Source organism: Furipterus horrens, unplaced genomic scaffold (assembly GCF_987537825.1).
Source record: "Furipterus horrens unplaced genomic scaffold, mFurHor1.1.pri manual_scaffold_1, whole genome shotgun sequence".
Classification (NCBI taxonomy): domain Eukaryota; kingdom Metazoa; phylum Chordata; class Mammalia; order Chiroptera; family Furipteridae; genus Furipterus; species Furipterus horrens.
Window position 1 is genome coordinate 64876388 of NW_028327171.1, and position 21661 is coordinate 64898048.

The following is a 21661-nucleotide window of genomic DNA, read 5'->3' on the forward strand; positions in this document are numbered from 1 at the left end:
CTCTTTTTCTGGCCTATTTTTAAGCAGCTATATCACTCACCTCTAGCTGTTTGGGAAGCTACTCCTTATAGAGCATGTGAATGTAACTTCTCTTAAATTCATTAATGCAGAGAGAATTAATCTGTCATCAATTAGTTTGCAGGTCCCAGACCACTTAGACTGAAATGGTAGAGGAAACATTTTCCTCTGAACACTACCCAGCATGGTAATTGGGCATAGCTCTCTTTAATATATATCACTTCTCTCCATGAGGCTAAACTCAAATATCTTTATTAAAAACAAACAAAAAAAAACCTGTAAGCTTCATAGTTTGAAAAAGAGACCAATATTTTTCTTAATTTCTGTGTCCATGTTTTCAAAAAGTATCCTGTAAGATGGGCTGCTTTTGAGTCATCAACTAACTGTCTTGCAAGGACTCAATATGAATTTCTCACCATCCCATGGATGGGGTGAAGAATGACCTTCATTGGTGAATCTTAAAGCAAGACAAGTGAAGGCACAGCTCCCCATGCTGCCAGCATTCCCTCGGAGAAGCTGAAGTTGTGTGCTGGGAATTTGTGTGCCCTTGCAGGGGCCACTGCTGACTGAACTTGAAGACATCGGACGCAGGGGAAGTTACTGGTCTCCCTGCTTCGGATGGGGGAAGTGGAAGGAAGCCACTTATCTCACAGGGAACTGAACTGGAAGAAGTGGCAGGAAATCCTTCTACCAGGTAGCTCCTTGTCAGAGTAGGTGCTTGGATTATTTTCAGAAAATCCTGCTCCTTGCATAGTAGCTGACAATTTACTTTCCTCAGAGTTTCAGTCATCTATTCTCTTAACGTTTTTTTTATGACAGGAGATAAATTTCTTATGCTGTTTCAAAGTGAGTCATATTACCCGAGAACGCCCCCAGATTAAATTTAAGTGACTTTTAAATTTCTGTCATCAACTGTATCTTACTTGAGTTTCTTTAAAAAAACCCCACTGTATTTGCTATATTTCAACCACGCTTTTCATTTTCCTGCCTCTAAACTGTTCATTTTGCTGGAAAATAACTTCCTCATTCCTGATGTTTAAAAAATACCGCTAATTCTTCCAAACTCAAGTTTAATGCAACCATCTTCATAAAATTTACTTTGTCGCCTCAGGTGGAAATGGAATTGACTTCTTTTGAGCCCCTTAGGGGATATCTGCACTGCTTATTCTATGTAGAAGGCTAGCATCCTTCTTCAACTTAATTTCTGTAATATATATATTACAGCTTCACTGGAGAGGACACTCCAGCGTCATCGCAAGATGTCGATTTAACACGGGAGGAGACAGATACCGTGTCACTCCCGAGTCGGACTGCACAGCCATTCTCAGCGGTGCAGATAGACTCTTAAGAAGCTACACCATCGTCTCTCGAGACGGATGGCTGCCGACAAGTATCTCTCAACCCTGGCTGGTTTGGCTCAGTGGATTGAGTGTCGGCCTGTGAGCTAAGTGTCGCTGGTTCGATCTTCCAGTCAGGGCACATCAGAGAAGGAAAACTCTGACTCCAAAAAACCTCCGCTGCCTTGCGGCATACCTCTTCAGGGGAAAGGCTAAGGGAGTAAACCCCGACAGAAAATCCGGAGCCGGAGTCCCTAAGGCGGTTTGACGTTGTAGTCAACACCGGCAACTCCTGCGGCGCACCTGAAGCCAAGCTGTATTGACTCCGTCTTTCCCTTGGGCCCTTCAGCTGCGAAGAGAGGGGGGGTCTGCTGCATGGGCAACAGCAGACCCTCCATATCACCCTGCCCAGGCTCTGTAGCTTCAGCTTCACTGGAGAGGACACTCCAGCGTCATCGCAAGATGTCGATTCAACACGGGAGGAGACAGATACCGTGTCACTCCCGAGTTGGACTGCACAACCATTCTCGGCGGTGCAGATAGACTCTTAAGAAGCTACACCATTGTCTTTCAAGACGGACGGCTGCCGATGGTATATGTTTTATATATATACATATTTATTTAATTTCTGTTTCAAACTCCTATTCTAATGGGTGGGGGAAATAATATCTGTCAGTGGAGGTATTCACTCCTTGCATTAGGACTGCTTCTTCAGGATTGCAGAATAGAAGAAACGTTATTGCTGTTTTGGTATAAAAAAATCTTCTTGGGCCCTGGCAGGGTAGCTTGGTTGTTTGGAGTATTGTCCTGATACACCAGCGTTGCAGGTTCAATCCTCAGTCAGAACACATACAGAACTCAGCCAGTGAATGCACAAATGCATATAACAACAAATCAAATTTCTCTCTCTCTCCCCACCTCTTTTCTAAAATTAAAAAAATATATATCTTCATGCAAGCATTCAAAAAGAAATACAGAATTGCTTATGTTGTACAGAAATCTAGAGATTTTTTCCTCCTCATATTCTAGTAAAGTACTCCATAATCCAAGATATATGTGTAAAATTGAATCTGACAAAATTCTAAAAGAAGACATGATAGCTTTCTTTTCTTTTTTTTACTTTTTATTTATTTTTAAATTTGCTATTATTCTGTTGCAGTTGTCCCAATTTTTTTCTTTTTTGCCCTCCTCTGTAAAGCTCCCACAGTCAATCCCCACAGTATTGTCCATGTCCATGGGTCATTCATACATGTTCTCTGACTAGTCCCTTCCCCTTCTTTCCACTATTATGCCTTTCCTCATGGCCTCTGGCCACTGAAGTCTGTTCCATGTTTCCGTGCTTTTGATTCTATTTTGCTTGTTAGTCTATTTTGTTTATTAGATTCTTCTTATAAGTGAGATCATATATTTGTTGTTCACTAATTGGCTTATATTTGTTGTTCACTAATTGGCTTATTTCACTTAGCATAATATCCTCCAGTTCTATCCTTGCTGTTGCAGAAAGGTAGGACTTCCTTCTTTCTTTCTGCTGTGTAGTATTCCATTGCGTAAATGTACCACAGATTTTTTATACACTCATTTACTGATGGGCACTTAGGCTGTTTCCGGCACTTGGCTATTATAAATAACAGTGCTATGAACATTGGGGTTCACAGGTTCTTTTGAATTAATGTTTTGGACTATTAGGGTATATTCCCAGCAGTCGAACTGCTGGGTCAAAAAGCAGTTTCATTTTTAGGTTTTCAAGGAAATTCCATGTTGTTTCTACAGTGGCTGCATCAGTCTGCATTCCCACCAACATTGCACTCGTCGGCAGCCGTCCGTCTCGAGAGACGATGGTGTAGCTTCTTAAGAGTCTATCTGCACCGCCGAGAATGGCTGTGCAGTCCGACTCGGGAGTGACATGTTATCTGTCTCCTCCCGTGTTGAATCGACATCTTGCGATGACGCTGAAGCTACAGAGCCTGGGCAGGGTAATATGGAGGGTCTGCTGTTGCCCATGCAGCAGACCCCCCCCCTCTTCGCAGCTGAAGGGTCCAAGGGAAAGACGGAGTCAATACAGCTTGGCTTCAGGTGCGCCGCAGGAGTTGCCGGTGTTGACTACAACGTCAAACCGCCTTAGGGACTCCGGCTCCGGATTTTCTGTTGGGGTTTACTCCCTTAGCCTTTCCCCTGAAGAGGTATGCCGCAAGGCAGCGGAGGTTTTTTGGAGTCAGAGTTTTCCTTCTCTGATGTACCCTGACTGGAAGATCGAACCAGCGACACTTAGCTCGCAGGCCGACGCTCAATTCACTGAGCTAAACCAGCCAGGGACCAACATTGCACTACAGTTCCCTTTTCTCTACATCCTCACCAGCACTTATTGTTTACCTGTTAATGTTCTGACCAGTGTGAGGTGGTATCTTATTGTGGTTTTAATTCGCATCTCTCTGATGGTTAGTAATGTTGAGCATCTTTTCATATATCTATGGGCCCTCTGTATGTCCTTCTTGGAGAAGTGTCTGTTCAGGTCTTTCACCCATTTTTAATTCGATTATCTTCCTGGTGTTGAGTCATATGAATTCTGTATATGTTTGAAAATTAAACTCTGTCCTATGTATCATTTGCAGATATGTACTCCCATATGGTCAGTTCCCTTTTCTTTCTTTTTTTTCTATTACAGTTGTCCCATTTTTTCTCCCATTGCTCTCACCTACCCCCCAAACCCCCCTCTCCCACAGTCAGTCCCCACCCTGTTGTCCATGTGCATGAGTCATTCATACTAGTTCCTAGATTAGACCCTTCCCCTTCTTTCCTCTCTTTCCCCCCACCCCCTTTCCCCCTGGTCACTGTCAGTCTGTTCCTGGTTTACATGCCTCTGGTTCTATTTTGCTCATTGGTTTGTTTTGTTCATTAGTTTCCTGTATTAGGTGAGATCATATGGTATTTTTCTTTTGTTGCCTGGCCCTTTTCATTTTTATGATGGTTTCTTTAGCTGTGCTGGGGCTTTTAATTTGATGTAGTGCCATTTGTTTATTTTTTATTTCCCTTGCCCTAGGAGATATGTCAGCAAAACTATTGCTGTGTGGGATATCTGAAATTTTACATTGCCTATATTTTTTTTCTGGGATTTTTATGATATCACAACTTATATTTAAGTCTTTCATCCATTTTGAATTTATTCTGCTGTGTAGTATAAGTTGGTGGTCTAGTTTCATTTTTCTGCATGTACCAGTCCAGTTCTCACAACATCATTTATTGAAGAGGCTATTTTTACTACCTTGTATGCTCATGCCCCCTTTGTCAAATATTAATTGACCATAGAAACATGGGTTTATTTCTGGGCTCTATATTCTGTTCCATTGACCTATGTATCTCTGTTCTTATGCCAGTACCAAACTGTTCTGATTACAGCGGCCTTGTAATCAGATATTTTGATATCAGATATTATGATCCCTCCTACTTTGTTCTTCTTTCTCAAGTTTGCTGAAGCAATTGGGGTCTTTTTAGGCTCCATATAAATTTTTGAAATATCTGTTCTAGATTTGTGAAATATATCATTGGTATTTTAGATAGTATGGACATTTTAATGATATTACTTCTTCTAATCCATGAACATGATATATACTTCCATTTATTTGTATCTTCCTCAATTTCTTCAGTGTTCTGTAGTTTTCTGAGTACAGGTCATTCATCTCCTTGGTTAAGTTGATTTCTAAGTACTTTATTTTCCTTGTTGCTATAGTAAATGAGATTTTCCCCCAGTTTCTCTTTCTGTTAGTTCATTGTTGGTGTACAAAAATGCCAAAATTTCTGCATATTGACTTTGTATCCTACTGTTTTGCCAAATTCATTAATTAGGTCAAATTGTCTTTTGGTGGAGACTATAAAGTGTTCTATGTACACTATCACGTCTTCTGCAAATAATGACAATTTTACTTCCTCTTTTCCAATTTGGATGTCTTTTATTTCTTTTTCTTGGCTGATCGCTGTGGCTTGAACTTCCAAAACTATATTGAATAGAAGTGGAGAGAGTGGACACCCTTGTCTTGTTCCTGATCTTAAGGGGGAAGCTTTTAGTTTTTGGATACTGAGTATGATGTTGGCAGTATAGTTCTCATATATGTCCTTTATTATGTTGAGGTATGCTCCCTCTAGTACCACATTGCTGAGTGTTTTTATCATAATACTTTTTAAGTATCTATTAATATGATCATGTGATTTTTGTCCTTTTTTATGTGGTGTATTACATGTATTGATTTGTGAATATTGTAACATCCTTGCATCCCTGAGATGAATCCCACTTGATCATGGTGTGTAATATTTTTAATGTATTGCTGGATCCAGATTGCCAATATTTTATTGAGAATTTTAGCATCAATGTACATCAGAGATATTGGCCTGTAGTTTTGTTCCTTTATTGTGTCTTTACCTGGTTTTGGAATTAGGATAATACTGGCCTCTTAGAAATAGTTTGGGAGTCTTGCCCCTTCTTGAATTTTTGGAATAGTTTGAGAAGGATAGGAGTCAGTTCATTTTTGAATGTTTGGTAAAATTCACCTGTGAAGCCTTCTGGTCCAGGGCTTTGGTGTACCAGGAGTTTTCTGATTACTGCTTCAATTTCACTAGTTGTTATAGATCTATCCAGGCTTTCTCCTGCTTCTTGATTCAGCTTTGGAAGATTGTATATTTCTAGAAATTTATCCATTTCTTGCAGGGTGTTCAATTTCTTGGCATATAGTTGCTCATAGTAATTTTTTACAATCCTTAGTATTTCTGTATTGGTTGTATCTTCTCCTCTTTCGTTTAGATTTAATTTATTTGGATCCTCTCTCTTTTCTTCTTGATGAGTCTGGTTAAGGTTTATAAATTTTGTTTATCTTTTCAAAGAAACAGCTCCCGGATTCTTTGATCCTTTGAAATTTTTTTCTTTCTGTTGTAGTTTGTTTTGTTTTGCTTTTTTTTGTCTCTATGTCATTTAATTCTTCTCTGATCTTATTTCCTTTCTTCTACTTGTTCCAGGCTTTGTTGTTCCTCTAGTTCTTGTAGATATAGGGTTAGGTTGTTTGAGTTTTTTTTTTCTTTAGATAGGCCTGAATTGCTCAGAACTGTCTTCACTGTGTCCCATAAATTTTAGGTTGTTGTGTGTTCGTTTTCATTTCTTTCCAGATATTTATTTATTTATTTCTTGATCTCAGTCTGCCTGTCATTCTACTTTACTGGCTGTTCCACCCCATTTCCCTAAGGGATAAATCTCTCTAAGGCAATCCATTTTGAATACTGGCAATTCTTAGGGCACAGTCCTTAGACCTCAGCTCCTTTCCTTTCTTTTTAAATACAACATTTGTATATTTTATTATGTGCCCATCGCCAAAGTCTAGTCTCCTTCCATCACCTTGTATATAACCCTCTTAAACTCTTTATCATTCTGTCCTTCCATTCTGATGATTCTATCTGTATTAATGTTTTTTATTTTGTTTGTTCTTTTTTGAAATAATTTTTATAGTTTTCAATTACAGTTGATGTACAATATTACTGTATATTAGTTTTAAGTGTAGTGTACAACCCAGTGATTAGACTGAAGTTGCAATTGCTGGATTGTTTGTTGTCTCTTTTTATAGCTTTAAAAAAATGTTTTATTTATTATACTGTTACATTGTCCCAATTTATTTTCCCCCTGCTCCGCTGCACCCAGTGACACCCCTCCCTCTAGTTGTCCCCCCCTTTTGGTCCATGTCCATTGGTTGTGCGTATAGTTCTTCTCAACCTCTTCCTGTCTACTCCACTCCCTCCTACTATGCTTCTTAATTCCTGCATCATCTCCCTCCTTTCTCCCCCTCCCCACTCTCTGCTGACCTCCCCTCAATATGTTTCCTATACCTATAATTCTTTTTCCACACTCGTTGCCTACTTAGTTTGCCTTTGTTTCGATTCCCTAGCTTCTGCTGTTGGTTGTTGTGATACAGTTTTCATTTTAATGTTCACAGTTTTGATCCTCCTTCTTCTAAAACAGTCCCTTTAACATCTCATATAACAGTGGTTTGGATCTAACAAACTTCTTCAGTTTTACTGTCCTGGAAGCATTTTCTCTGCCCTTCTATTCTGAATGACAGTTTCACTGGATAGAGTATATGTGGCTGTAACTTTTTAATTTTCATGACTTTGAATATTTCTTGCCAGTCCCTTCTTGCCTGCAGGGTTTTCTTTGAAAAATCAGCTGATAGTCTAATTGGGACCCCTTTGTACATAATTCTTTTCTTATCTCTTGCTGCTTTTAAGATTCTCTCTTTATCTTTAAATTTTGGCAATTTGATTATAATGTGTCTTGGAGTGGTTCTCCCTAGGTCCAGTTTTTCTGGAACTCTCTTTGTTTCCTGGACCTGTAAGTCTATTTCCTTCCCCAAGTTACGTAAGTTCTGCTTCGTTATTTTTTCACATAATTTCTCAATTTCTAGTTTTTATTCTTTACCTTCTGGCAATCCTATAATTTGAATGTTTGTTCACTTATAGCTGTCCCATAGGTTTCTGAGCCTCTCCTCATAATCCTCCCTTTTTGTATCCTCTTTCTGCACTGGTTGACTGTTTGTTCCTTCCCTATGTTCCAGTTTGTTGATTTGATCTCAAGTTTTCCTTTCCTCACCACTTGTCTCATATGGGTTTTTGTTCATTTCTTCAGGGCTAGCCTTCATTCCTTCCCCATTGTATTCAATATCTTCTGTTAATTCTGTAAGTTGCTTTATGACTATAGCTCTGAACTGAGCCTCAGAGTTTTTCTGTTTGTTCCTTGGTTAATCATTTTATCTGCTTTTTTGTTAGCTACATGACTGGTATTTCAATCATTATTCCTGCCATCCTGACCATTTTTGTTTATCTTTCCTTCTTGGGTGGGGCTGTCACACCTCCTACACTATCAGGTGCGGTGCCCTGAGCACTCGTCACAACCCGGCGACCTTTTTCACAACACTGCGGCACTTTATGTAGGGGTGGGGGGTTCAAGATGGATTCCTGCCGTTACTCTTCGCTGAGAGACTGGAAGCCTCTGTCCCCATGCCCTTTGGGCCTCACAGTCTGAGGCAATGGGAGGTCTGCCTTCTCCAGCATCAGAATTGGGAGCTGACGGGTCTTGACTGCCACCGGGACTGCTCCCCTGATGTTTCTCACAGTCCCGCTGCTATCCTTGCTGCTACTGTGGACCGCACAGCCTGACCTTTCCGCCCCAATTCCGATTTCGCCCCTCTTACCCATCCGGATGAGCACCACTGGTTTTTAACTTCATAATTGGACTTCCATGTTGTTTTATTTTCTGGAATTTCTGGTTACTTTTGGTTTTGAGGTAGTTGTATTCCTTCTTAGTTGTGGAGGGAGACAGAGTGTCAGTCTAAGCCTCCATCTTGGCCGCAAGTCCTATAGCTTTTGTTTTAAAGTCTATTTTGTGTGGTATGAGTATTGCTACCTATTGGCAGAAAGCCCCAAAAGTCTATCTTTATATACTGATTATGTTCTCTAATTACAGTGCTAATAGCATGTGGTTTTCTCAATCCTTATCTAACCTGTTGATGATACAACAAGATGGTGTTGAAAGCTCAAAAAATTTTTTACCAGACCCTGGCCAGTGTGGCTCAGTTGATTGGAGTTTGTCCTGTAACTGAAAGGTTTCATGTTTGATTTCTGATCCAGGCACATGCCTAGCTTGCAGGTATGATCCCTGGTCTGGGTGTGTGCCAAAGGAAACCAATTGATGTTTCTTTCTTGTGTTGATGTTTCTCTTGCTCTCTCCCTTCCTCTCTCTCTAAATAATCAATGAAAAATATGTCCTCACTTGAGGATAAAAAAATTTTTTAAAAAATAAAAGAAAAAATTTAACAAGAGCCAGATAATAAAGAACCATATAGATCACTGGTCCTCACTTGCTAAGAGTGTTTTTATGCACATGAAGTAATTCTTACAGGTTGGTCATAATTGGGAATAAAGGACCTCAGCCCACAGCTGAGGCATCATGTGGCCTTGTATAACTCATTCTGATCAAGCATAATTACATCATCACCAAAAACCTCAGCAAATATTGCTTAGTGAAAACCGAAAGTGTATGCTCACTCAGCTTCCCTGGGCTTGAAGTATAAAGGCAGGTATCATTCTTTGTTAAAAAGATTTTTTTGATCCCTGGCTGGTGTAGTTCAGTGGATTGAGCACCGGCCTGTGAACCAAAGGGTCTCCAATTTGATGCCCAGTCAGGGCACATGCCTGGGTCGTTTACCAGGACCCCAGTTGGGGGTGTGTGAGAGGCAACCACACATTGATGTTTCTTTCTCTCCCTCTCTTTCTCCCTCCCTTCCCCTCTAAAAAATGAATATTTTTTTAAAAACAGAAAAAGAAAGAAAATTGAGGTTTTTGCAGTAAAATATAATTTTTATAGATTTATATGATAGTGCTCATATTCACCAAAATCAATCCCTGGCTATTAATTCACTTTGCATTAAGGAAATGAGAGACAGACTCTTAATTCTGATGTAACTGGCTTTACTAGGATGTGTGAAAATAGAAAACACAGATGAATATGCACACTTACAGATTTCAAGGGTGTGTTCTGCACTCATCTTTTGGATCTTTAGATACTTTTGTTTTTTGTTTTTCCACTGCAATACAGAAACTCATTAAAAATAAATAAATTAGTGAATATGAGAATAAAAAGACTGATTTTGTTCTCAAATTCGTTTCATCTAACATTTGAAGTAGAATGTGTACATAATTAAAAATAAATAGATTTTGAGAGTAGAGAATTTAAATTGTAAAAACAAAACTCTCTAAGGCATATAATTTAAATAAATTTTAACTAAAAAGCAGTATCAGGAAAATTGGTAATTTAATATAATACAGGATTATAGATGATATTAACATTTTAAGAGAAGTTTGATTAACCTAATGAAAAACATTAGGTAAATAAAGAAGTTGATAATAAATTCTGACATAGCCAACTAATTTTCATGAAGTATAATTAATAAGTGTGAAGTAAAGGGGCAGATACTTGTATTCATATTCAATTGTATAAAAAGGGAATGACACCAAAACTAGCTCCATAATAATCATCTTTCCTTTGGTATCACTGTCATATATCCTCATTTTATGAACTAAACCTGTAGGAACATAAGGCTCAGAAATAACATATTGAGAAATAAAATATAAATGTTTTTATCAAAGGAAACTAAAGCATGCTTAGTCCTTTTATGTTAGGAACAACATGTAATTCTTAAATTTTGCATTAGTTTCATTCAGGAAATCTGCCACACCATAGAAACGAGAATTTAGGAAGGCACAGTGCCTTATCCATAAGTATTCAGTAAGTGAGTTTTGATGGACAGTTTAGCACAATTTCATCATCAGTACTAAAATATATCACTCAAAACATGTATCTTGTTGACAATGTGTCAACAATATGATTACAAAAACAAAAAATAGTAATTATACTATTTTTAAGTTTTTGTCATTCAAAACAAAATTTCAATAGCAAAGCAGATGTCATATTATTGTATACTTCAAAAAAGACAAGAAAGCCATTAAATTGGTTATTTAGTAGAATACAGACTTTTTTCCTTTTAAAGGCATTATGACTAGTGTAGATAAATTCATTTGAAGGTAATACTAATATCTTTTCTTCTTCTTACACTTTTGGAACTTTTGCCGATGTTCATTTTCTCTATTGTTTTCTGTGCTACTATCACTATCACTGGTTTGTTTTGGTCTCTTTCTTTTATTCATTTGATAAAGATCAGAGTCACGTGGTTGTTGATGAGTCCATTCATAAGAGCTGGGTCCCGCCTCTAGATCTGAAGCATGATTTAGTGAAGGAGGCACTGATGTGATACTAGGAAGTGGTGCTGTCATCTCACAGTAAGGAAGCTGCAGTGCTGGATTATATGCATGCCACTGCTGTGGAGAAAACAAACACCAAAACATTCATCTACCAAAACAAGTTCAAAAAGGTAAAAAAAAGTTTACAGTTTAAATGCATTATACAAATAACTACAAGCAAACCAAACTGTGTATTAATATAAGAAAGGCCATGACTTTGCAAAGTAGGAATGTGGTAGTTTCCTTAAATGGTTAACATAAAGATTTAAGATAATGTATAGCTTATTACAATATAGCTTAGTGCTGTCCTACAGAAATAAAATGCAAGTCACATGTGTAGTTTTAAATCTTTGAGTAGGCACAATAAAAAAAATAAGAAGGAAATAGGCGCAATTGAATAATATACTTTATCTCAAAATATCCAAGATATTGTCATTTCAACATGTACCAAATATAAAAATTATGATGACATATTTTACTTTCTTTTTTCATATTAAGTTTTCAAATTATGGTATACATTTTATACTTATAGAATATCTTAATTCTGATGGTAAATATTCATAGAAAATACTTGATCTAAATTTGCATTACATAAAATTTACATTTGAAAAAGTAAATACACATACCCAAGTCCTTTTAAATATATGTAAGTTTTCCAATAACTGAATCATCTGTTTCAAATTTTAATTTAAGTTAATTAAAATTAAGTCAAGTTAAAAACTCAGTTCCTTAATCTCATATGTGGCTAATGGCCACCATATTGTATATCACGGTTAATAGTTATGATAAACGCTTTTCATTTTAAAGTAATATTTAACTCAAAATTCTGACTATTCAAGTACATTAAAGACTAGTAGAGATAACGTTAGAGTGACTGAGTGTGTGTGTGTGTGTTTTTCTCATTTCTTCCAAAAATTAAAAACGCTGGGATGATATTGACAGTTTTAGATGAGAACTGATGGTTTACTAATATCTCAGTGTAACTAAGAAAAGGTTTCTCCAAAAGTTAAATTATCAATTTTCCTTATGTTTACAAAAGTGAAAATGGTTATTTAAAAAACTTGAGGCTCATATGTATTCTAGATGTTTATAAAAAATCCCACCCTGTGAATCAGAATACCCACATTATAGTCCCACATCTGTCACTAACAAGTACAACCTTGAGCTTGTTGATTAATATTCTCGGACCTCAGTTTTATTTTGTATAAAATGAGGAGTTGAGCTCTGGCTGGTGTGGCTCCATTGGTTGGAGCATCATCCCATATACCAAAGGGTCATGGGTTCAATTCCCGGTTAGCGCACATGCCTAGGTTGTGGGTTCGGTCCCTAGTCAGGGTGTGTATGAGAGGCAACCAATCAGTATTTCTTCTCCTCCCTCCATCCCTTTGCCCTCTCTAAAATCAATAAGCATATCTTTGGGTGTGGATAAAAATGCATAATAAAAATAAAATAAGGAGCTGAAAAACAATAACAACAATTTTCTAAGTTCCCCTTTAATAATAAAGATCTTAATTAAGATTTCTAGTCCAGAACCATATTTTTGATAGTCTTTGGAAATAATGTAGTTTACTACATTGAGAATCTTTGCCTTTAGTTAAAAAATTACTTTAAAAATCCATGTCCAAAAGCAATATATTTGTGATTGTCTGCATTATATATAAATGATTTGCTAAATAAAATTATTCAAATCTAAAAATACCTTTTAAAATGGTCAATTAAATGAAAACTCTACTCATATTATACTTGGCCCACTGTGCATCATCTCTGACATCTGTCCCTTTCTACTGACATGCTGGCTGTTTGTTCAGATACTATGTGTTGGACTTAAGATGACTGTGTAGAACCAACTGTCACTGGGGAAAAGAGCTCCGAGAAGCTACTGCCTTTGTCCCAGGTTTAGATTCGAACACTCTAAGTTCCAAACAGTTTTCATATTCTTCACAGTTTGCATCATATAGTATGTTGAACCAATGGCATGTCGAACTTACCATCTTCTGAAAGAAAACATATTCTTGCGGTAAAGCTGCATTAGTCATTGGAAAGAACTGCATGGGAAAGGAAGATCTCCCCATGACTTCTTCATTTCTTTGGAAAGGTAAAAGAAAATAAAAAGTTAAAATTTCTACCCTCAAATGTCCTTTTGCCTTAAAAAGAAAAAAAGACAGCTCTTCATAATTAAAAATAAAAAGTTACTCTAAGAGAGCTTAGTTAAGATTAGTTAACTTTAAACATATATCTACAAATAATCAGTTATTATATTAATAATGTACTAACATAGCACTACCTTAAGTCTTATTAATTACTACATATTGAAATATCAATTTAGCAGTCATATTTGGTTTTTGGATAAGAAAATGTTAAGCAATGTTAATTTTATAAAGGCAAAGAACACTTAGATAATAAGACAGCAGAGCAAGTCATTAATAATTACCAAAGGTACCTTCAATCCTTTCCAGGTATTAAAAAGTAAGAGAAAGATAGAAATTTTCCTCAATTTATTTTTGATTGTATATTCACTGACTATATAAATTATGTTCTTTCCTAAATGGACTGCTGATGTTAACGAGAGTATTTGCTGATTTCTTCTACACATTAATTAAGATAATAAAAATCGCTAATTTACAAACTGTGTTGTTCTAAAATTTCATTTAAAATTGTAATACCTCATATTTTCTTCTGTGAAGATGTTCAGTAAATTCCAATGTTATAAATACTGACTAGATCTATAGCTAGTCCTCATTAGTCTACTTGTTCCATAGTATTCCACTGTCTTAATGTAATACTACTAATCCTCAGGACAGAAAGTATACTGTGGGAAGAGGGAAATTAACATGCACAAACAGAGGCAAAGATTAGGGCAGGAAAATGAGGGGAAGCAGTCAAATGAGTAGGTGGATATCCCATTTATGTATTGAGAGTAGCATCACAGAAGCGTGAATGATCCACCACAGTGAAACTTTGGATGCTTAAATAATTTAATAGCTATGAAAAGAACATAATAAACTATAAAGAACACAACAAATAAAAAACCCATGTCCTGCTGAAAATAATATGCGTGAATTTAAATAAAAATATTTTCTGTCATTTTTCATGGTTTCAGAAAAAAAATGAATTCCTTAATTTTATCATATGCCTAAATGGTAAAGTTTACAATATTCCAAAATATATTTAAATCTTCCTGGCACAAGAACATGTTTATTTATATAAAAACTCCTCCTGGCACAAGAACATGTATATTTTCTTTACCTTCATGAAAAATATTTTAATTACCTATAGTTGTGTGAATTTATCTTAACACAACTCTCGGAACTTTGGTTTGCTGGTTCAGAAGAGCGGGAACTCCCTTTAAAGTAAATAGAATAATGGATTACTTCATGGCACAATTTGAATTCTAACATTAAACCATAAAAAGCTCCAAACTCAAGAGGACATAGTATTAATTAAAATCCTATACTTATATAAGATACATGAATATATCTCTGGTCTCCCAAGTAACATTTACAGACCGTTTATATTATTATAAGTGACTGACTTATAATCAGGCTTTATTCAAAGCAGTGGCTCTACAAAAGAATTATATTGACATGGGACCACATAAGATACATGCTGTTTTGTTCTACACACCTGAAAACTAAAAATGGCAAATAATCAGTGTTATTTACCTCCCATGGATAAGGCATGGGTTCTTTAAACTGCATTGACAAAGCAACATTACAGAGGACACTAAGCAACTGGCTAGGTGTCAGAACATAAATTAACTGGACAGTATTTGAGAGCATCATGCAGCCAATTTTCTTTGCAAAGACATTAAAAAAATGAAATGCAAAGAGAAGCACTTTTCCTTTGCAATAAGGTATTGTTTTGTATTCTTATGTGTTTTTGTTTAGCAAGATGAATAAAAAACAAACAGACAAGGGATATATCAGTAAGCCTGAATTATTTGAGGGAGGGAAGGAGGGAAGCATTATAAGCACTGCGAACACTGCAACATAAACATAAGCATTGCCTCTATCAGCTCCTCCAGACTTGAAAAGGCTAGAGTATTAGCACAGTGTTCTCTGGATAGCTAATCAAAGATGATCAGTTCTTGGCATGCGTGCAGAATGCACCTGAGGCCATTCATGTCAGGAAGAATTCCTTCACCACTATGAAGGGTCACCAGGCAGCTGGCTTTGGTCAGCTGCTTTTACAGGAGCTTAAATCCAGGGCAATATATATAGCACAGTTCCCCTAGGAGAAGGACCAAGTCACCCATCCTATCTTTCAAATACATAGTAGGTATTTGATACCATTCATTAGCAATGACAAAAGGATGAGCATAATCTTGCTATAGAAAAGCTAGAGTTGTGTGTTCCTACTTCATTTAAATTTGCTTAAATTATAAAAGCCAATAGCAACTATCATAGATACTTGCTGGCTGATACAAAAATAGAACATTAAAACCATTAATACAGAAGAGACGCAGTAGGGTTGACAATGCAACTGGCAATACTAATTAATTAAATACCATTATGAATTAGACATGTGTTCTGAGAAAACTTAATAGAGACTATGGGGGCACTTTTTTTGGTCTTATGCTATATGTATAGAAAACAAAATGTTTACACCTCTGAGAAAACCACGGTCAACAAAACTCACTTGGATAGACATACCAAATCGATATTGCACATTAATTGGTCTTCCATATAAACGAATTCCATTCAGCAAAGCAATGGCATAAGACACCGATTCTGGGTGTTTAAAGCAGACAAATCCAAAAGACTTCGGCTTTCCTTCTCTGTCTTTGCATATAGTCACTTTGGTTAATGGCCCAGCCTATAAAAAACTTAAAAATTATTTTCTCATAAATCTAAAGATTTTTTTACAGTCAGATAAATCAAATATATTTACCTTCAGATTTTTAAAAAACCTGTTAGCAATAACAGCTTTATGTAGCTCTTTTAATAGTGTATTTTTCTAACAATAAATATTACACTTCATCACACTTTCTTGGGACTTTCTAGCTTATCAAGAAATATTCATGGCATAAAGAATAGAAAATTCTACGTAATAGGAAATTCTAGATAATAGATCCAAATCTTGAAAGGAAAGCTATGTTACCCTATAGTTAGACTTAACAAAACAATTTAAAGAGTAATTAAATCTAAGATTAAAATACTATGTGTCTCTATACATAGTAACAGTGTATAACTTAAAAATAAAATGACAAACCCAATGCTGGTTATGGCAAAAAAAGCTGGCAACATTATATCACAGCTTAATTTTCTTCTGCCAAGAAGTTGTTTTTCCATCAAAAAATGTTTTAATATGTTTAAGACTTTTAAGTAGGTGCACTATCTATAATTAATGAAAAATCAAAAAGTCTCTAAATCCAAATGGAGAATATTATTTCATAGCATATTATTAAAGTGGAATAAAATACCATATATTGAAATATTTTTATTCCATTGATAGTAAAACCTATAATTAACAATATGGAATAAAAAAGTATAGTCACATATTATAAAACAAAAAACAAAAAATTATAATTATAATTTTGTAAACTATAACTAAGAAAAATTTTACATAATGATCAGAGGAAGTACTCACAAAGACTTATAAACTGCTAACATTTGATAGTGAATGGTTCAAACCTTTAAATTGTACAATAATTCAAGACTGATTCATTTTCTCTGTAGAGATGACAAATATATTTAAAAATTTATTTTAATCTGAAAAAAATTATCTTTAAGATGATCCTGTATTTTAGGATTCAGTCTTTAAAAAAAAAATTGATTTATTGAGAGGGGGTGGGAGGAGGAGAGAGGGAGGGAAAAAGGGAGAGAAAGAGAGACAGACAGACAGCAATTTGATTTGTTGTTCCACTTCTTTATGCATTCAGTGATTGGTTCTTATATGTGCCCTGACACCCTGACCAGAGATCAGGCATATTGGGATGACGCTCTAACTGAGTTAACCTGGCCAGGCCTCAGTCTTCTCTTCATTCTCTCCTTTCTCGTGCACTAGCTCATGCTCCCTTCTGGCTTCAAGGGCCACTTCATCAACAAATCTGTTTTTTCTACTCATTTTCCTCTTTCATGCCTCTTGCTAGGAGACAGTCTCCTAGAGAATTCTGTGTGATGGTACTTCAAACTCGACATTTTTGAAACAATTCATTATCTTTCCCCTCAAAATCTCTATTCCACCATTCCTTAGTTAAAAGTACAAAGATTAAAATCTTACTTTCTCACTTCAAAGAATAATCGGAAATTTGAAAGACACTAGTAAAGAGATAAATGTATAATAATAAACCAATTTTAATCAGTACTTTTCTATCACTGATATTAAATATATGGAATCACAAAGGGACAGAGTATCTTAAATGGTTTGAATTTTACAAATTCAGAAATATACCAAAGTATGTTTAAAGATAAAATTCAACAAGAGATTTTTCTTGTAGCAACAATCACATCAGCTTATAGCCTTTTTATCAGAATGAAACATAGTGTTGCAGTTGTCAAGATTTGCTAGGTTTTGCTGGGTTGAAGCCTCTCTCAAAGATCCCTCACTTTAGCAACTTCTTCCAGAAGAGCGATTTTCAACCTTTTTTCATCTTATGGCACACATAAATTAATTACTAAAATTCTAAAGCATACCAAAAATATATTATATATATTTTTACTGATCTGACAAAAAATATGGTATAATTTTGATTCATTCATATCAGACAGCTATTGTTATATTGACTGTTGTCATTTTTTAAAAATTTGACATTCTAAGGGAAAAGAAGTTGGTGACCCTAATAATCAGGTACTGCATGTTTTAAAAATTCTTGCAGCACACCAGTTAAAAATCATTGTTCTAGAATTTAGAAGGACCTAGGCAAAATAATAACATACGCTCGGTTGCCTGATTATTAGAAAAGATGAACATTTTGTTTAGGTAGAAATAAAGAAATGAGAATTATATTATATCGCCTTATAGCCAGTTCCTAATGACTAAAAATAACATATGTATATGGGGGCCTTCATGCCTTATCCCACCTCCCTTCGTTTTTGGAGGCTCAACATAAAAATTATTCTAGAGAAAAAGAATGATTTAAGTCAGCCATTCCTTCCTTCCTTCCTTTCCTCCTTTCTCTTCATCCCTTTCTCCCTTCCTTCTCCTGCTTTTTAGTTAGACAAGTTTTAAATGACACTACGGGAAAATAACTATAGGAAAATTCAAGTATTAGAGCAGACTTTTAAAAGCAAGTTTAAAAGATGGGAAGTTATTAGAAGGATAAGCATAAAAGACATACTTAAACACTATTTTTCAAATATTAAAACATTTCCTGGAAGAAATTGTCTGTATCAAATTATGTGTATCTATAATTAACAGAGTGCTTTAGTTCAGACACAGATAGGGCCTTTCAAAACCTAAATAAAGAGCCTTTTTCATGGCTGGTACTCATACTTACTCCTGGAAATTTAGCTTTTCTGTTGTCTCGCTTGCAACTTTCTTTCATTCTGATAGGGGCAAGTCACTCTTTCCTGATTTCTCTTGAGGTATCATTAGTAGTACTATTAGTGGTAGCAGCAGCAATAATAAACAGTAAGGGCCAAGCTCAGTTCTGTTTTACCTGTATTAGTTTCTTTAACCTTCACGCATCATACTGTAGATACTACTGTCTCCATGCAACATGTGAGGAAACTGTTGCACTTAACATTCACTTACTTGCCCCGGGTCACATTGCTGGCAGCAGAACTCACACTCAAATTAAACAGCTTTGCTATATTGTGTACCCCTCTCTTCTGTAGCTTATCCTAGATCATGGTAGTTAATTTTAAGTTCTCCCTTTTAGAAAGATCAGTCTGTCTCTTAAATTTATATGCCCAGCACCTTATGTAATGTTTAAAATGGAATTCGGGACCATTAACCGGTCAGATGAATGGCTGAGTGAGGATATCTCTTTAGCAAGTGAGACTTAGGTGTATAGAGTAGGTGACTGTTTCCAGGAGACAAAAGGCCTAATTCTGGAGGTGACAGGTCTGCAGTGTCCAAGTCTTATTAGTATGAAATAAAAGGAACGGGCCAGGTTATTAATTGGTCACAGTCATGATTTTGCTGAGAAAGTCATCTCAAATCTCATTAATCAGACACCCCCCACATAAAACGGCTTAGAGGAAAAGTAACGGATAGAGTAACATTTAAAGACTATGTCACTCATTTCGCGGGATGTAAGGCGTGAGGATGCTTATTTTATCACCTGAAGAAAGACAGTGACAAGGCTGTTTTCTGTTCTCACTGAGCTCCTCCGAGGCCCAGGCAGCCTCCACGAAGCCCTTACTAAGGGCGTAGCCCAACCACTGCCCATTCCCAGGGCTCTTGCACTGCGGAAGGAGGGGACGCACACTGTGTCACTTCACTACGCAACTACTCACCGGGACACAGGTGCAAGGCATCACGAAATTAAAACCTAGGCACAAGGTTAGGGCGGGAAGGGGGCCGGGCTCCAGATGGTCAGGTGTGCCTCGCCCCTCCGGCTGCACTTTGGGCTCGAGGCGCCCCGCCCCCTAGGTAGCCCCTTCCCCACCGACAGTACCTGAAGGAACAATTCGTAAAGGATTTCTTCCCGCACACGGGCCTCTAAATTCCCCACAAACACCGTCCTGTCGGCTTCCTCCTGAGCAGGGAACATCCCTCCTGTCTTGGCCGAGAAGGCCAACACGCCGCCCCTTTCGCCGTTTTCCTGCGCCGTAGGAGCTAGACAGCGGCGGCCAAGGACCAAAGGGCCGTGCAGGGGGCGGAGCGAGGCTTCGGGCCACGCCCCTGGCGCCCCGCGGGCCACACCCACCGCCCCGCCCCGGAGTCTGGCTGGGCCATTCTTGTGGAGTTCCTGCTGTAGTCCTTGGGCGCGACATTATTAATTGATTCTGGATTTATTCAACCAACATTTTAAATACATTTCTGTAGAGACTGAGTTATACTAACTGCGTTACAGAAGCTCCCAGGGTAATGGGAGATCAGTTTCCAAAGAGGAAATGAATAAATCATTAGGATTTTAAAATTACATTCTTTTTTTTTTTTATTCCACAAAAAAAAATTATTTTTCTATTACAGTTTGCATTCAATATTATTTTGTATTAGTTTCAGGCATACAGCACAATGTTTAGACAATCATATACTTTACAAAGTGTTCCCTCCAATATTTCCAGTACCCACCTGACCCGGACACAGTTGTTACAATATTATTGAATATATTTCCTATGCAGTACTTTACGTCACCATACCTATTTTGTAAATACATATTTGTACTTCTTAATCCCTTCAACTTTTTCACCTGGTCCCTCAAACTCCCCTCCCATCTGTCAATCATCAGTCTGATTGCTCCATCTATGAGTTTATTTCTATTTTGCTTGTTAATTTATTTTGTTCTTTATATTCCACATATAAGTAAAATTATATGCTATTTGTCTTTGTCTGACTTATTTCACATAGCATAATACCCTCTAGGTCCATCCATGCTGTTGCTAATGGTAAAATTTCATTCTTTTTTTATGGCTTTGTAATATTCCATTGTATATATGTAACACATCTTCTTTATCCACTCATCTATTGATGGGCACTTGAAAGTGACTGTAGTTCTATTTGTGGCACTGAGCCAGTTAAAATTACATTCTTTATAACATTCTTTTTGAAAGAATTCATTAATGGATGTGGATACAACAGACTGCTAAAATTGAAGTTTATTCACCTAGGAAGCACTTCCTAGAGAAGTCTGAAAATGACTGCAGAGGCTTTAGGCAGACGCTAGAAGGCATTTGAACTTGAAAAAAAAAACCTATATCAAGGAATATTGGAAAGAGCACGTAGCAAGTTTGGGGACTGCAACTAGCATTCTTGAGGATGGCTGCTGGGCGCTATAGTAAGATCCAATATTTGTATGCATATGTACCTACTACATATATGACAGAATGGTAAAATCTTTGTATTTGTAAGTAATTAATGATCATATTATCCTGCTGTAGTGAAATTTACATTAATCTTGTCTACAAATGTACATGATTTTGAAGTTCCTATTACGTACCCTTTTTCTGGCAATACATAAGTTTATAGTACTTATAATTCTAAGAATATTTAATGTCACAAGCTCTGCAAGTCATGCAGTTAGGTCTTTGTTCAAAAGTTCATATAAATATATCATTTTTCTATGTATGCATACTGTATTTCCTAACTTACATTGAATGCATGCATGGTCATAAACATAGCAGAAGCTGAAAAGTAATTGACTTTACTCTCAGCCTGCAGGACCATTAGTCACATATAAGGTTTAATGGGTTAAATATATAAAACACTCTATAAAGAATTAGCTTTTCAAAAAAAGAAAAAAAGAATTAGCTTTTCTTCATTCATATCAAGATGTCTTAAACCCCTAACTGTATGAACACATAAAAATGAAAATGTTTATGAGCATATATTTTATATAAAACTAGAAACTATGTTCTTATAACAATACCTTT

At 36.5% G+C, this 21661-nt stretch overlaps 1 protein-coding gene across 1 annotated transcript; it reads right to left on the bottom strand.

Moving 5' to 3' along the window:
* Positions 1–10863: 10863 nt before the first annotated feature.
* On the bottom strand, positions 10864–19928 carry RBM11 (RNA binding motif protein 11). The gene is made up of 5 exons (XM_090287769.1): positions 19744–19928; positions 15833–15995; positions 14451–14523; positions 13169–13265; positions 10864–11258 (listed from the first exon to the last, which is right to left on the bottom strand). Exons 1-5 carry the CDS (start codon positions 19837–19839, stop codon positions 10971–10973), a joined length of 717 nt encoding a protein of 238 aa, XP_090143895.1. The 5' UTR covers positions 19840–19928; the 3' UTR covers positions 10864–10970.
* Positions 19929–21661: the final 1733 nt, after the last annotated feature.

Coding starts and splice junctions, on each gene's coding strand:
- RBM11 (XM_090287769.1), bottom strand. CDS start 19,839: ATGTTCCCTGCTCAGGAGGAAGCCGACAGGACGGTGTTTGTGGGGAAT. Junction 15,996..19,743: donor TTTACGAATTGTTCCTTCAG/GTACTGTCGGTG, acceptor AGTTTTTTATAG/GCTGGGCCATTAACCAAAGT. Junction 13,266..14,450: donor ATAAATTCACACAACTATAG/GTAATTAAAATA, acceptor ACCTTTCCAAAG/AAATGAAGAAGTCATGGGGA.